This window comes from Phascolarctos cinereus, unplaced genomic scaffold (genome assembly GCF_003287225.1).
Source record: "Phascolarctos cinereus isolate Bilbo 61053 unplaced genomic scaffold, phaCin_HiC Scaffold_7;HRSCAF=346, whole genome shotgun sequence".
Taxonomy (NCBI): Eukaryota; Metazoa; Chordata; class Mammalia; order Diprotodontia; family Phascolarctidae; genus Phascolarctos; species Phascolarctos cinereus.
This window is the reverse complement of record NW_027556180.1, coordinates 155636856-155651848: the sequence shown is the minus strand read 5'-3', so window position 1 is coordinate 155651848 and position 14993 is coordinate 155636856. Positions and strand designations below refer to the sequence as shown.

Below are 14993 nucleotides of genomic sequence, written 5' to 3'. Positions count from 1 at the left end.
AGTGTTCTATTCACTGTACTACCTGATTGTCTCTGTCACAGTACATGTACATTGGTACCCACAGTATATAGTACCAACTTATGTCCTCATCAGGGTATTCTCCAATAGGGAAAGATGGCACCCTCCCATTTCTATATAAACTGTTTGAAGAACTATCTCTGCAGGTTCACAATAGTCTAACCATGGGTCTATAAGTCAGGCTAAACATCCTGAGTTGTACAACTGACTGATCCTGGGTGTTTATGAATATACTGTTCAATTTTATATATGAAGATGCTTTTCTTCTGATCTTCACCTGAAAGGCCCTATGAGCCATTTGTATTTTCCAAAATGAAAACACATACATAAAAGCTGTCCTCTGGTTAGTGACAGTAGCGGCTTTTTATAGCTATAATTTCTAAAAATCATCTAGCAGGTGATGCAATATTCTGTTCAACTCAGCAAATGTTTTTCGAGCCCTTAAATGTAAAATGAGGCAGTATGACATTTGGAAGATCTGGGTTCAAGTCCTGATGCTCACATACTAGCTGTATATTATGGACAAATCACTTGATCTCTCAGACAACTCCCTAAGATTAGAAATAGCAAAGCAATTGTTGATCTGCCTTGGTAGAGGGAGTTACCTATATGAACCACATCACAAGTGTGATCTAAAAAACCACAAGATACTACCCTAGGTACCCTAAGAGCTACCAAATGAGGAGGATATGCCCACAGGATCTGAACCATACGCCTAATTTCTACACTTTCTCAAAGGATGCTATTGCTTAGCATTTTGGAATGGGCTGTGTTGATCCTTTTTTTTTTCTAGCAGATTCCCCACGTCTTTCCGTCCACCTAGAGTTTTTCTTTAAGTTCTTTAGACGACAGTTGTTCAGGGAACCTGCTATTCACTACTTGTTAAATATTTCCAACCCTGAGGAGACTAGATAGGAAAAGTCCTCTTTAATGCTAGAGGACTGTATTCTGACTTGATCATTGACAATCTGATGCTTATGTTTGATTTGAAGTGTGGGTGTATGGAAGACTGCTAAAATTGCTGGAAACCAATGGAAGTGAGCTGAGTTTCCCATCTGTATAGATAAGGACATCACTATTATTTTAGTGGAGTCAGATGCTACCCACTTCCCAATTACAGTTATATGAAATGCTAAAACGCTATTAATATTGATGACATTGTCATCAGAACTGATTTGGCAAAATGCAATAAAAAATAGTAGTCAGAAGAAAATCAACATGACCGAGGGTAGCATATATTTCCAACTGATGATTCAATTCAATACATATTTAGTAAGCACCTAGTGTGTGCCAGACATTATGCTAAGGATCTTACAATTTTATAGGGAAGACAACACAGGAGGTGCAGAGATTTGAGGAGCCAGGAAGGTGGGGGAATTAAGGGGGTACTTGGCACTGGAGGAAATTATTCCTTGGAGTAGAAACCAGGCAGAGCTGGAGATGCAAAATGGAGTGAGCTGAAAAGTCCTCTATCTGCCCTCTATATAGGAAAACTTTGGGAGGACTTTAAACTCTACCCTCCAGCCCTCTAATCAGTGGAGAGAGGAAGCTGAGGGAAGTGGTGTACACAGTTTGAGATGGTGATGAGATTAGAAGTGATGAGCTTTTCCTGGGAGGGGTATCAAGGAGTTGAAAGAAGGCAAAGATGATGATACAGAGCAGTGCCCAAGAATTTATCAACTGTGACAGCACTCTAAGGAATGGTGAGTCTATAGACAGATAAATTCTTGTAAGAGCACTTAGACTCATGAAACTGGCAAAAATGAAAGTTTGGAACAAGAAATGGTACTGCTGTCTAAGCTTTATATGTCTATAACTTGAAGCCCCCAGAAAAAGACCAAATCTCAAATTCCAAAACATATATTTGATTTGTGCTTTGTTTCAGCTTCTTGCCTAAGCATTTCCCCTCTAGCCTGGTCAGATTATGGATATGTGTTCAAGTTCTGCTAAGCATCCTGTGTTGCTTGAAAAAACAAAAACAGAAGACAATGAGGACAAATCTCAAGTCAAGTTCCAAGAAAATGAATTTATTCCCAAATTACAGGAGAATACTGTTCATTCCCAAGTTATAGGAGAATGCTCTGACACTAGAAAAGGTAATATATCCTGTTAGATAAATACATTATGATATGAATGCTTGTATAATTAGGTACATTGTAACCTTTTTCAGGAATGTGATGAGACTTTTATTATTTTAATTATTATAGAGGATTCTAAGTTTTGTAATTTTGCTCTAATGGCATTTGTGTAGGACAAATGAACAGTGCATGGGAGGTGGGAAGAGGGAGTCATCTGACCTGCTGATGTCATCTGATATAACCCTTGGGACTTGCCATTGGCCTTGTTACAGAACCCTTAAGACATTTAGACTTTCGTAACTGCCTCGTAGCTGGACTTTATCTAATGTGCTGTCTTCTCCAATTGGACTATGAGCTCCTTGAGGTCAAGGACTGTCTCATTTTAAAAAATTGGCATCTCCAGCATGTAGCATAGTACTGGGCACACATAAGTAATAAAAGTTATATTCATGTTTTACATCCAATTTGAATACCGTGATTAATAGTCGTTTTTGTTTCTAATACTGATGAAGCAATATTTAAAGGTAAAATAGTTTAATAGCAGGATCATCTTGATTCAGACCTAGATTGGATGACTTTTTGATAATGACTACTAATTGGATAGATTCAAAAAATGTATTCATTCTCCAGCTAATAAGCAGCCATAGAAACCAATTATTACAATACACGCAAAGTGTTTTGCAAACTATAAAGCTCTAAGCTAATATCAATTGTTATTGTTATTATTATCTTTAGTTTAAGTCTAACCAATAGTAATGAGTTATTAAATGAGATTAATTAATCTTGTTCCTTTCTATTCAGGACTACTGTTACTTGGACATTTACTGTGCAAACTTCCTTACGTATCTCCAGTGATCAGGACAGAGTACTTAGCAGCTTGAAATCACATAAATGTTGGAAAGGGATGTTAGACAGAAATCTAAGAGATCTTTCTGAATAACTTGGATTTTTGCATATATGAATATTCATATACATAGACATTTCACTACTACAGCTATAATGGGCTATATAAGTAAATCTGGTATTTCAGACTGGCATTAAGTGGCATTCCTCTACCTTTAAAGAACTACTTGAAAAATATTTCTAATATAATAACTTTACTACACTATTGTAAATAATAAAGTACATTTTATTTTTTTACCCACAGATCTCAGTGATGCAGGATCCTCTTCTCTTCCTACTCTCCAGAAATTTCTTCCTACAAATTATAACAGTTATACTAAGGAACATTATTCATATGCAGGCAAGAATATTATTATTCAAGAATCAATAGAGAGCTATGGAGCTGTAGTGTGGCCAGGTGTAAGTTAATTGTTAACTTTATGATTAAAATTTTTGAAATATAAAGCCACTATATTTGCCATATATATTTACCATATGTGTGTGTTTCCAACTATGTGTATCTCTTTACATATGTACACATATATATCTGTGTATATACACATATATATTATATATAGGAGAGGGAGGAAAGGAGCAAGGATTTTATTAAGTACTTTGCATTAGACACTGTGCTACTATGGTTATGTTTGACAGAATGTCCTTATTTCAAAACTCCTTTGTAGTAGGAAAAGAGTATGTTCACCCTGACAGAAAACTTGAGAATGTAGAGATAAGAATGGCTAGGAATGTTTGTGATAATATATTTGACCAACATACTGGTGCCTCAGTCTCCTAAGATCCATAAAAGAAGGGTCCTTGCTAAGTTCAAAAACTCAAGTGAATTCAAATTTCAAAATTCTGCTTTGTGAAAGGTCACATTTTCAGTTAGAAAGAACCTTCAAGGTCATCCTCATTTTACAAATGAAGAAACAGGGAAGTGATTTGCCCAAGATTAACTAGGTAATAGGTTGAAAGCTGGCATTTGAAACCAGGTCCTCTGACTTCAAATATAGTTCTTTTTTCTCTAATCTAATGAATTTGATATACTGTTCAATCAATTAGTTTCGCAAGGAGCTTGTGGCAAAGACAAGAGTGTTTGATATCTTGGGAGGAGAAATGCTTTCATGCTATAGCTCAAGCCTATTTATTAGCAGTTGGATAATACCATTATCACCATAATACAAAAAATGGCAAAAAATCATTTAAACTATATGCCCCCAAAACTCTGGAGATGGGGGGAAAAGCCATAAAAATAATGGACATATATTTACGATCCATTTAGCAGGATATTGTTCTCACCATACAAATAAAAAACAGAATATGAATCATTTGGTTAAATATGCTATTAAACATAGCGTTATTCCAGTAGTAGTTCAAATGTCATCCCAGTCACATAAAATCTCGTAAAGTAAATGGTTGACCCCATTTAGCATTTAAAGCATTTAAAATACAGACTCCTCTTTGGAAATTAAGTTGTTCAGTTGTGTCTGACTCTTTGTGACCCCAGTTGGGATTTTCTTGGCAAAGATATAGAGTGGTTTGCCATTTCCTTCTCCAGTTCATTTTACAGATGAGAAAACTGAGGCAAACAGGGCTAAATGACTTGTCCAGGGTCATACAGCTAATCAGTGTCTAAGTATGTATTTGAATTCAGGAAGATGAGTCTTTGTGACTTCAGGCCCAGCACTCCATCCACTACGCCCCCTAGCTGCCCCTTGGAAATTCAAACCTTCCCAATTTGACTCCAACCTACACTGATTATAAATTATTCCCTTTCACACACTCTTCACTCTATTTAAATTGAACTGTTCGTTGCGCTTCACAACATTTCATCTTCAGCCTCTGCACCTTTGAGTAGGTGGTTGGTTCACCCATACCTGAAATACTCTCCTAGCTCCCTTCAAGCCTCCTTTACTAACCCCTTCAAGAAGTTTTGCTCAACTTTTCCAGTTATTAATGTGCCCTTCCCCCAAATCACTTTGTACTTTTTTGAGGAGGGGGTAAGGTGAGGAGAGAGAAAGGGTATGTCTCCCTTATCTACACTTATTACCTAATATAATACAAATTAAGTGTAGAAACTGTCTCACTTTTGTATTTGTATCTCCAGCACTTAGCACAGTGCCTCGGTACAAAGTAAGCAGTAAGCGCTGATTGACCTAGAAGGTATACAAATGACATTTAAAATACAGTGCTCTTTTAGGGGAGGGGGAATCTATACCACTGATTTCACTGGTATGGGATGACAAGGGGGAGGAGTCTCCCTCTACGATGCAGAACAACCAATGTTCGCAACTTTTAGAAAGTTTTCTGGGAGTATACTTGCCTAGGGCCACACAGTCAGCATGTGTCTAGAGACTGGTCTTGTCCTCAGTCTATCTGACTCTGAGGCCAGCCTTTTGCCTACTATGGCCTCATAGAGCTCAATTTATTGCTTTAAATATTAATGCCTCTTAAAGGGTATTTTATATCTAAATATCATCCTGACATAGCCCTTCTTACAAACCTCTTTATTCCAAGGTAGGGCTACCTTGCAAAAAGAAATAGGTATAAATCTCCACTGAATCAGAAATAATACCTTATTCTAATGTATTCTAATGTAATTACTAATGTAATCACCTTGAGAACTGGTAATATAAATATTATTTATAGTATGCAGGTGAGGAAGCTGAGGAGCAAAGAGTTTAAAATGGCTTGCTTGATTTTATACAGTTAAGCTTCAAAACTGGGATCTGAATTCAGGTTTTGTGACAGAAAGCCTAGTTAATATACGTCCTTCCATACCATACTGTTTCTCTACTCTGCATCAATACAAATAAAAAATGCTTTTTTTTTTTGAGGGGAGAAAGTTGGAAAAGTTCTATATGGACCAATTTATATATGTTTACTAAATGATTATTTAAAAAAAATCTACTCCAATTCAAAAAAATATAGCATAAGAGGTAAGTTACTCAAAAAAGTTTTACAGCAAGATATTTAGAACAATTTGGGAATAGCTATGACCAGCCAAAATGAATTACTCCTATTTAGCATCACAACTTGTTTACTTTGTAGGAGCCAAGAGAATTTGATGGTCTAAGGCCACAGATAATCCTTTAAATCACTGGGGACTGCTTTAAATACTAGTATTATCATACATGACCTAATAAGACAGATTTCTTTGCTATCCTCATTTCTAAGATTCTAAAGTACAAAGATGTCTTTTAGAACTTTAAAAGTATACAAGAATTGGAGTCAGAAGGCCAGGGTTTAAATTCTTTTGCCAATTACTACTTCTACGACTTTTCGTAAGTCACTATCTGTGCCTTAGTTTTCTCATCTGTGAAATGGGAGTGGAAGAACTAGCTAAATCAAAATCACCTCAAGTTCTAAGTTTTATAATCCTGTGATCCTACTTGTCAGTGGCTGTCAAATTCCATGCTCATAGAACTTTAGGATTCCATACTTAAGGCAACTTGGAACTGGTAAGGCTATTTAAAGATCCATATATTCCAAATCTTTTTTTTTTAAACACATGAAAAGATTGAGTCCAAACAATTTCATAGGTTCATAGGTTTTAAGTTTGGTAAGGATCTTGGAGGAAGTCCAACCCCATTGTAATATAGAAACTGGGGCCTTGTGAGTTGAAACAGCTTCCTCCCAAACTAATTAAGTCTAGACTTTTGATCTCCAATCTCTTGGTTGTGTCTAACTGCAATATTTTACTCTTTCTTAGGCTGTAGCTTTGTGTCAATATTTGGAACAACACAGTACAGAGCTCAAGCTTCAAGGTGCTACAGTAATTGAAATTGGGGCTGGACCAGGCCTTGTGTCAATTGTGGCTAGTCTATTAGGTCAGTACATTATTTTATAGCTCTTCTAAACTTATGATCGTTGCAAAAATATAAGAAGCCTTTAGTGTTTTAGAATCTTTATTTTCATTAACTTAAGAAAGTGCTGAGAATTTTTAAAACACTTGTTTTAGTCCTGCAACACAGAATTTGTTCTGATGAAAGAAAATGTGATGTGAATTATTAACATAAAGGAAAAAGTAAAGTCATTTACAAAAGGCATTTTACAAAATATTACATTACATTACAAAGGCATTTACAAAATATCGACCACAGTCAATGAATATATAATGCTTAAGTATGTGACAACATGGCTACACCTGGTTATGTTCAACCTCCCCATATCTCCCCAGTATAGTATAAAACACTGTCTTTTATTTCCTTTGTATCTTCCCTGAGCATCTAACATAATTGCCCCACAGACATCAAAATATTACCTGGTAATTGCTGTAAATTTTTTTCTTTCTTTCTTAGGAGCACATGTAACAGCTACAGATCTTCCTGATGTGCTAGGAAACCTCCAATACAACATTTTTGAAAATACACACAATTGTACAGTGCATCAACCTGAAGTGAGAGAACTGGTGTGGGGGGAAGATCTGGAACTGAATTTCCCTAAGTCAGCTTACTATTACGATTTCATTTTAGCTACTGATGTAGTGTACCACCATTACTTTCTGGATAAACTGCTGACCACAATGATACATTTGTGTCAGCCAGGGACAGTGTTGCTCTGGGCAAACAAATTCAGATTCAGCACAGATTATGAATTTTTGGAAAAATTCAAGCAAATTTTCAACACAACACTACTTGCTGAATTTCCTGAGTCAACAGTCAAGATTTTTAAAGCAACACTAAAATGGGACTAAAATAAAATAGGAAAAAAAATGCATCATGTTAGTATGCCTTTTGAAGCAAACACTGATGCATCATATTCGAGGCAAAACACATAGAAGTACGTGAAAAATTAAGTAAAAAGAATTTAAGGATGTATATCTTCAAAATGCTTATTAGACATACTTAACTTCAGAAATTGTTATAGCAAATTTTACGTCTATATATGCATAGATACACATATATACACACCAAATTTTATACTAAAGAAATCCTAAGTATTACATATTTTGAAACAGTAATGTACACTTTATAATTCATATTCCAAGTACAAATTCACCTTACTGAATTTACCCTCACCCCCAAATTACCTAATCACATCTAGCTCATGTTTTTAAAACTACTGATGAAATAATATAGGGCAAAGGTATTACACACACCAAGTTGCAAATATGTCCAGAATATGGTCATCGTTTTTGAAACCTCAAATTCAACATGCTTTAAAATATGCAACTTTACACTAGATTTGTGGTATAATGGACACATGTTTTACATGATGCATTTACTCAATAATCTTCTTTAGCTAATAGCTACTACTATTTTGAAGCCATTTCTCTACACAAAAATACCACTTACACATTTAGCTGAATAAAATAAACAAACTGTATAGTATCACTTACATTGTAGGGTGAGGTTGCAAGCAGCTTAAAACCCAAACTTTCCAGGTTTGAGATTGCTTAGTGCATTACTTTCAGAATCTTTATTAGGTAGGATTTGAAACTATTGCATTCTTGACTAATTGTTACTATCCTTTAGTACTGACATTTAATATTTTTATAATATATACCAATGGAAAACCACTTTGGGGTTTATAAAAACTGACCCTACAGTCCACTGTTGAGGAAGATAATTATTCCATAATTTATATCATATTTGGCTGACTCTCAAGTATTTAGTTCAATCTGAAATAAATTATTCCAGATTACTTAAGTCACTTCAAACATCAGGCACCTACTGTGTGCAAAGCATTGTGTTTGTTTCTGGGGAGGCAAACAGGAACATCTCTGATCCCAATCTTCATGGAGCTTATTCAAGCCAATTGGACCCCTTGCTTCCATGGCACGGCCTATGGTCCAATGTAGTTCCTAGAGTATCACCATTCTACACTGATGTGCACTCAGCACACTTCAACTCCATGTTTGATGATAATGGTAATATTGCATTTACTCAAAATTGTGCTTTATGGTAATTTTGGCAGTTCAAAAAAAATAAATTCTATTTTCCCCACTCCCAAATTTGAAAAATAAAATTATTTCATAACCTTTATTCTTCAAACCTTGTTATTGAAGGGAAAGGATTTTTGTCTTACTGGAAGAGATAGTGAGCAAAGTAACCAGAGACATAAGAGAGGTGGCTCTAACAGTTTTTGCTGAGTATGTGCAAACACGTAACAAGCACATCTACACTGTGCTAAGATTGTTATATAAAAATCCTCATTCTTGATGGTTCCTCACTTTGCAATTCCCCAAATCCTTTGGTGAGCCAGCTGGAAGAGATAACTCACCCTTGCCTCTGCTACCAAGAAACTGGGAAGAAGTACTAGGGGTCTCTAACTGTATTACAATATATGCCCAACTGACTGCTGGGTCTGTCAGCACTTGCCAAAGTACAATTCTCATTTCCCTGTGTCACTTCATACCTCCCTCACAGAAGCCATTTCATACAAGTGAAAAATTCGTCATCATCTCTTGCCTGGACTATTCAGTTCCTCTTTGATCCGATGTGAAAGTGTATACCTGACCATGACATTCCCCTGTGCTTTAAGTTAAAATACCAACTCCTTTTTGGCATTTAAAGTTCCTGTGTTCCTGCCTATCTTTCCAGTGCGATTTTACATTGCTCCCTCTTCCCACTCTAGACAGACTAAACAGGCTGAATTATGGCTGCTGCTCCCTCTTCCCACTCTAGACAGACTAAACAGGCTGAATTATGGCTGCACACGTCTTGCTATTATTCCATTTCCCACGGCCCTGTTTCTAAGATCTAATGGAAAATTGTTCGGCATTCATAGCTTTCCCAAGGCAGCTCCAACGTATCTTTACAGAGTGATTTCGCCTTACTCTGTCATGCATACCATGTTCCAGCCAAACCATGTTATTTGCTGTTCTCCCACATGACGTTCCTTCTCCAGCACATAGTGGCCTAAGCCCCTCTCTCCCTTTCAGGCTTAGCTCCAGTGCTGCTTCCTTCAAAGGCATTTCTAGAGTAGAGTCCCTCCATTGTTACTACCCTCTATAACACTGCACATTTATTTTATGTCAATCTTCTATTATTTATTTTATCTGGCCTGGTATTATATAAGGTCTTTGAAGGCAGGGATTCTCTTTTGTATTCATATTCCAATCGAGGCAGACAAAACAGATACCATCTCCATTTTAAGGTAACATGACAACCACAATTACATAAGTAGTGGTGGTACCAGTAACAGCCTACTTAATGTTTACAACGTTATTACATCAATCTCATGTCAAAATAGTATTTAAAATCTAATGAAAACAGAACAAATTAATTAGGAAAATTATCAAGAGTCATTGAGCAAATGAATTGGTAGGTTATGCCTAGTGGACAAGTAACATGTTTTGGCTCCCGGAATACTTCTATTTGGTGTTATGGAGCCAATGGCACTATTTTTACTTTTCACACTGGGTTCAAAGGTGGGGATGTGAGAGGAAATAAGTGGACCTTGTACAAAGACTAGCGGTGACAATTCAAAATGTCAGTGCTTCTCATGGGCTCCTGCTTGCAATAATGGGATCAAAGGAAAGACATCAAGAACTATACTGTTGTGGGCAGGGGGGGTGTTCCTTCTCTATCTCCAACATTCTTTGATTCTGGAATACCGGTATTCAGAATACTAAAGCAACGGCCTGCCTACTAAATTAAAAAGTCGTGCATGTAATAAAAGAATTGTGTGGGTGAATATAGAATATACTTGATCATAATTACTTGTGTTTTGAGGGCTAAGAGAGAAAAACAAAACATGTTCGGCCAACTGAATAGTACAGCTAGAATTTAAAATAAATGAAATACATCACAGGTTATTGTGAAAATAATACAGATTTAGATTTAGAAGGAGACTTGAAGGTCATTTAAGCCAATCCTCTCATTTTACAGATAAGAAATGGAAACTCAGAAAGATTAAATGATTTATCCATGGGAACACAGTTGATAGGTGGCACAGACAGGATTTCAATAATTTCAATCCTACAAAGAGCATTTCAACATAAAATATTGCACTAATGAAATCTTCCCATAGGATTTAATGTATATTTCTTGCTAAGTGCTACCAGCTTTTCAAAATTTTATTTATGAAAAATTAAGACCAACTTGAAGTAGCTTCAATATTCACTTTTATTAATTATAAAAAAATTTCCTTAAGGTATCAGAGTGCATATGGTGTACTTTGATCTTCAATTTTGCACATTTATTCTCAAGTGTTTTACATTATTTCAACTTTAATAAACATACCATATGTATAGCTTTACAATACCTGATAAAGAATTAGCTGTCTGGCACTTATACATGTATCAGTTCGTCCTGATACTCTGAACTTCATGTAGATATTTTAAAAAATGATTTGCCTGAAATAAGTCCAAGATGAAGATTTATAGGAGGAGCTATGCTCCATTAAATGACACATACTAGCTGTGACAGTTTTTCATTTGAATCCTTAATTGAAATGTAAACGTTTGCCAACAACAAAAAATGAAATGAGGTTCCATTACTTTAGTCTAATAAATAATTTTAGCTACATCTAATGTAGCTTATTTTTAAGGCCTTCATACAATTGAAAAAAATGAAAGTCAAGCATTTTAAAACCCTGTCCATTTATAAAATCAAAATAGAAATTTTACAGGTTTGCAGTTCAAAGTAACAGTTAAAAACCTAATATGCATGCAATAAGCTGCAACCCAACTGAAAATCCTTGGTGCTGGCAGTAAAGACACATCCCATTGCCAGCAATGTGATGCACTAAGAAAACTTTTTGATGTCAGGGGTCTGAGTTTACATGTATTAAGCCACACACCAGTGAATTTTCTGATAAATACACATCATTTTAATAGTGGATGAACATGCATCAGAATAAAAATGTCACAAATTTGTTGTATAGGTTACTATAAAATTTTTTTTTTTTAATTTCAAGTCTCAGTTCATATTTCAGAATACACAATAATCAGGAGGATACATGATGGGGAGCCAGTTTTCAGTAAAAGATGCACAATGGGTCCATCCAAGTAACTTCATCAGCTAAAATGAAACACATGAACATATTGTTAAAATATAAAAAGAGATGACTGAACCACTTAATTCTCAATAAATTCTGCATTAAACATTTTACAATGAGAAAGAATCTACAATACAGAAAAGAGTACTTATATTAGCAGATGGAAGTAAAAGGAAATAATTTTTCATTATGGCTTAAAATACATTTGATCTTCTAGGCTACTGACTAAATAACAGTCCATTTCAGGTAGACTGAATCTGCTTCTTAGATGCCAAAGTAACGTCAAAGCAGGCCTGAGATAAAGGAATTTGAACTTAGATACCCAGAATTAGGCTGGCCAGTCATATCTACAGTTAAGCTTTAGTAATTTCAGACAAGTAAAACAGACTCAATTGTTTTTATTATTTTCTGTATCCTCTCCCCTGACCCCTGACTCCCCTTTTTGGAAGAGGTAGCAAACACAGATTATTTTTTCCTAGCTGTCTCTTCTATATGACATCACTTTTCTATACTCTCGACAAATGGTCCTTCCTCCAATTTCTATTTTGCTTTCCTATTTTTTCTTAGCTCCTTTTCTATTTACTGGAAAAAAGCCAGAGATCAACCAAAAGATAAAAATTTCAAACAATCGAGTACTTATTAGCAGTTAAAGAAGTACTAAGTGTCTAATGGCCATTCTTGAATAGGTAAGTGGTCAAAGAATATGAACAAACAGTTCTCAAAAGAATTCCAAAGTATTTGCGAACACATAAAGAATGCTCCATTCTTTCACTAATGATGAGAGAATGCAAATCAAAATGAACTGGAGGTTTTACCTCAAGTCCTGAAGATTGGCAAAGATAATAAAAATGGTAATAGTCACTGTTGGAGAGCCTAGAGAGACAGGCACACTGATGCATTGTTGGTAGAGCTATAACATGTAAAACAAAATGTACATCCATTTGAGAAAGCAATTTGGAATTATGAAATAAAGTGATTAAAATGTCCATACCTCTCAAACCAAAGACTCTACTACTGGGCTTATACTCTCAAGAAAGCCATTGATAGGAAGAAAATCCCATATATACAAAAAATTTTATAGCAGCACTTTTTGTGACAGCAAAGAATTGGAAATAAAATAGAGGCCCATCTACTGGGGAATAGCTAAAGAAATTGTGGTACATGAAGTTAATAAAATGTTACTGTGCTGTAAGAAATGTATGTAATGAAAAGAGAGAAGCTCAAAAAGATCTACATGAATATAAATGGAAAAAATAATCACACAAAAACAAAATCAGAAGTGTAATTAACAAAACTGAAAAGCTCTCAAATGAAGAGATAGGAAAAGACACCTCTAGCTCACCCTTTTTTGGAGATGTGAGGTTCATAGACATTACAAATCTTTTTGGTTTTCAATATACTGATCAGTTTGTGCTAATTTTTTCCCCTCTCTCCTCTTTTTTATTTTGTTTTTAATAAATATTACTTGTTACACAGGATGTCTTTCTGGGAGAGGAAGGATGCTAGGGTTAACTATAATGATGTAAAAACAGAAGACATCAATAAAAAACCTATTAAAACTAGAAGTATTTAGTATAACTTCTAAGGACAAGGTGATGAAGGGTAATAACAACTATGCTTCACCATAAATTGCCCCAAGAAGTCTTTGTTAGATTATGGAATAATATGGATCATTAGTTTGGTAAGTACGGCAAATTAATGGCATCTCCCTTATGTTCTTATTGATAAGAAAACATATACTTCCAAAGTGGCAGGTACTTCCTAAATCTATTCTGCACTTAAAATCAGTCTTCTAAATTTCTTTCATTATACCTTAACATATAAACAGACATGATTTTTATGTAAAGATATAATTACTAATCATTTTAGACAATATCTTCACTGAATTCAAATGTAAGTTAGTATAAAATTTTTTCTATCAAGGATTGCTATACAGTCCTTAAAATGAGGGGAGAGAGTAATTGCTCTATGAAGAGATGACTAATGTAACCTCTCATTTTCTTTTTTCCATAGGATCTACCTCTAATTATACAGTTAGTGGAAACTTTATCTAACTTTTCAAGACATATTTGCTAATATATATCGTATTTTTATTATATAGAACTTTAAAAACTCCAGACTGTCCCCCTCATCATGTTATGCTTGATTGAAATTTCCCTGCACTGACCTTTCCATTCAGATTATTTGTGAACATGGATCATTACACATATACCTAAGGAATTAAAATGAGACCTAAATCCTCTCTGTGTTAATATATTCATCATACTCCCATATTCAATTACCAATATCCTCAGAAAACCATTTTAATGTACTTGTCTGTACAAAAATAAATACTATCATGATAGTGTTTTCCATCAAAGAACTAATATCAAGTATGAATCCTTAAAGTTTAAACAACTGTTAAAAATTTACCACATTCTACTGACTGAAAAATACTTTATTTCTAATAAATAACAAAACATTAGCCCCTGTGTTAAAATTACAAATAAAGTCAATACCTTTCCTATAGCAAAGACTAAATAGTTTTCTTTGGAAAATGATTTTTAAAAGGCCTTTTTAAACTTGAAAAATAACTTTTCTTATGATTTACAATGAATTTGTTTTTTATACCACCACATTTCACTTGCAATATAACCTTTTTTATGACAGGTTGTCTAAATATTGTGTAAAAAGTATTAATTTACAGAAAATAATCATTATTTCAACAAAGATTTTAACTATCTTTCCTCATGATCACATACTAATGACAGACTATTAACATTTTTTGTGATTACTTACTTGGATACAATTTTTCCAATTTTCTTTAGTTGGCTTTTCTTCCACAAGTTTGGTTGCAAATTTGAGGCCTCTCCCATACATTTTATTTACCAATGCATGTTTATATGCAAAAGTCAAAACCTACAATAGGTAAACAGAACCAATTTAAATTAAAATTTAAACATTAGTGACACTATAAATATAATATTAGAAATTATTATATGATATAGCTTGGTACATTTAAATTTTTTTAAATTCATAACTTCAAAATGTAGAATCATAAAAAGCATATAATTTATACATCAGAATACT

At 34.6% G+C, this 14993-nt stretch overlaps 2 protein-coding genes across 6 annotated transcripts in view; one reads left to right on the top strand and one right to left on the bottom strand.

The window, feature by feature from the left end:
• Positions 1–1900: 1900 nt before the first annotated feature.
• On the top strand, positions 1901–8965 carry METTL21C (methyltransferase 21C, AARS1 lysine). The gene is made up of 4 exons (XM_020964007.2): positions 1901–2114; positions 3244–3398; positions 6691–6808; positions 7280–8965. The coding sequence occupies exons 1-4, from the start codon at positions 1943–1945 to the stop codon at positions 7672–7674; spliced, it is 840 nt and encodes a 279-aa protein (XP_020819666.1). The 5' UTR covers positions 1901–1942; the 3' UTR covers positions 7675–8965.
• Positions 8966–11032: 2067 nt separating this feature from the next.
• Positions 11033–14993, bottom strand: part of TPP2 (tripeptidyl peptidase 2) — an 88927-nt gene continuing 84966 nt past the window's right edge. For 3 of the 5 annotated variants that reach the window (XM_020964005.2, XM_020964001.2, XM_020964003.2), the window contains 3 exons: positions 14703–14822; positions 12740–12834; positions 11859–11947 (listed from right to left, as the gene is read on the bottom strand). In XM_020964005.2, the coding sequence (XP_020819664.1) occupies positions 11944–11947; positions 12740–12834; positions 14703–14822 (219 nt within the window). In that variant the 3' untranslated portion in view covers positions 11859–11943. Of the gene's footprint in view, positions 11948–12739; positions 12835–14702; positions 14823–14993 lie in introns of all 5 variants that reach the window. The other 2 variants (XM_020964002.2, XM_020964004.2) reach the window with 1 other exon arrangement.

Excerpts from the sequence above, each read along its gene's own strand:
- METTL21C (XM_020964007.2), top strand. The coding sequence starts at position 1,943 with ATGGATATGTGTTCAAGTTCTGCTAAGCATCCTGTGTTGCTTGAAAAA. Across the intron at positions 3,399-6,690 it reads GAGCTGTAGTGTGGCCAGGT|GCTGTAGCTTTGTGTCAATA; the intron begins GTAAGTTAATTG and ends ACTCTTTCTTAG. Across the intron at positions 6,809-7,279 it reads AATTGTGGCTAGTCTATTAG|GAGCACATGTAACAGCTACA; the intron begins GTCAGTACATTA and ends TTTCTTTCTTAG.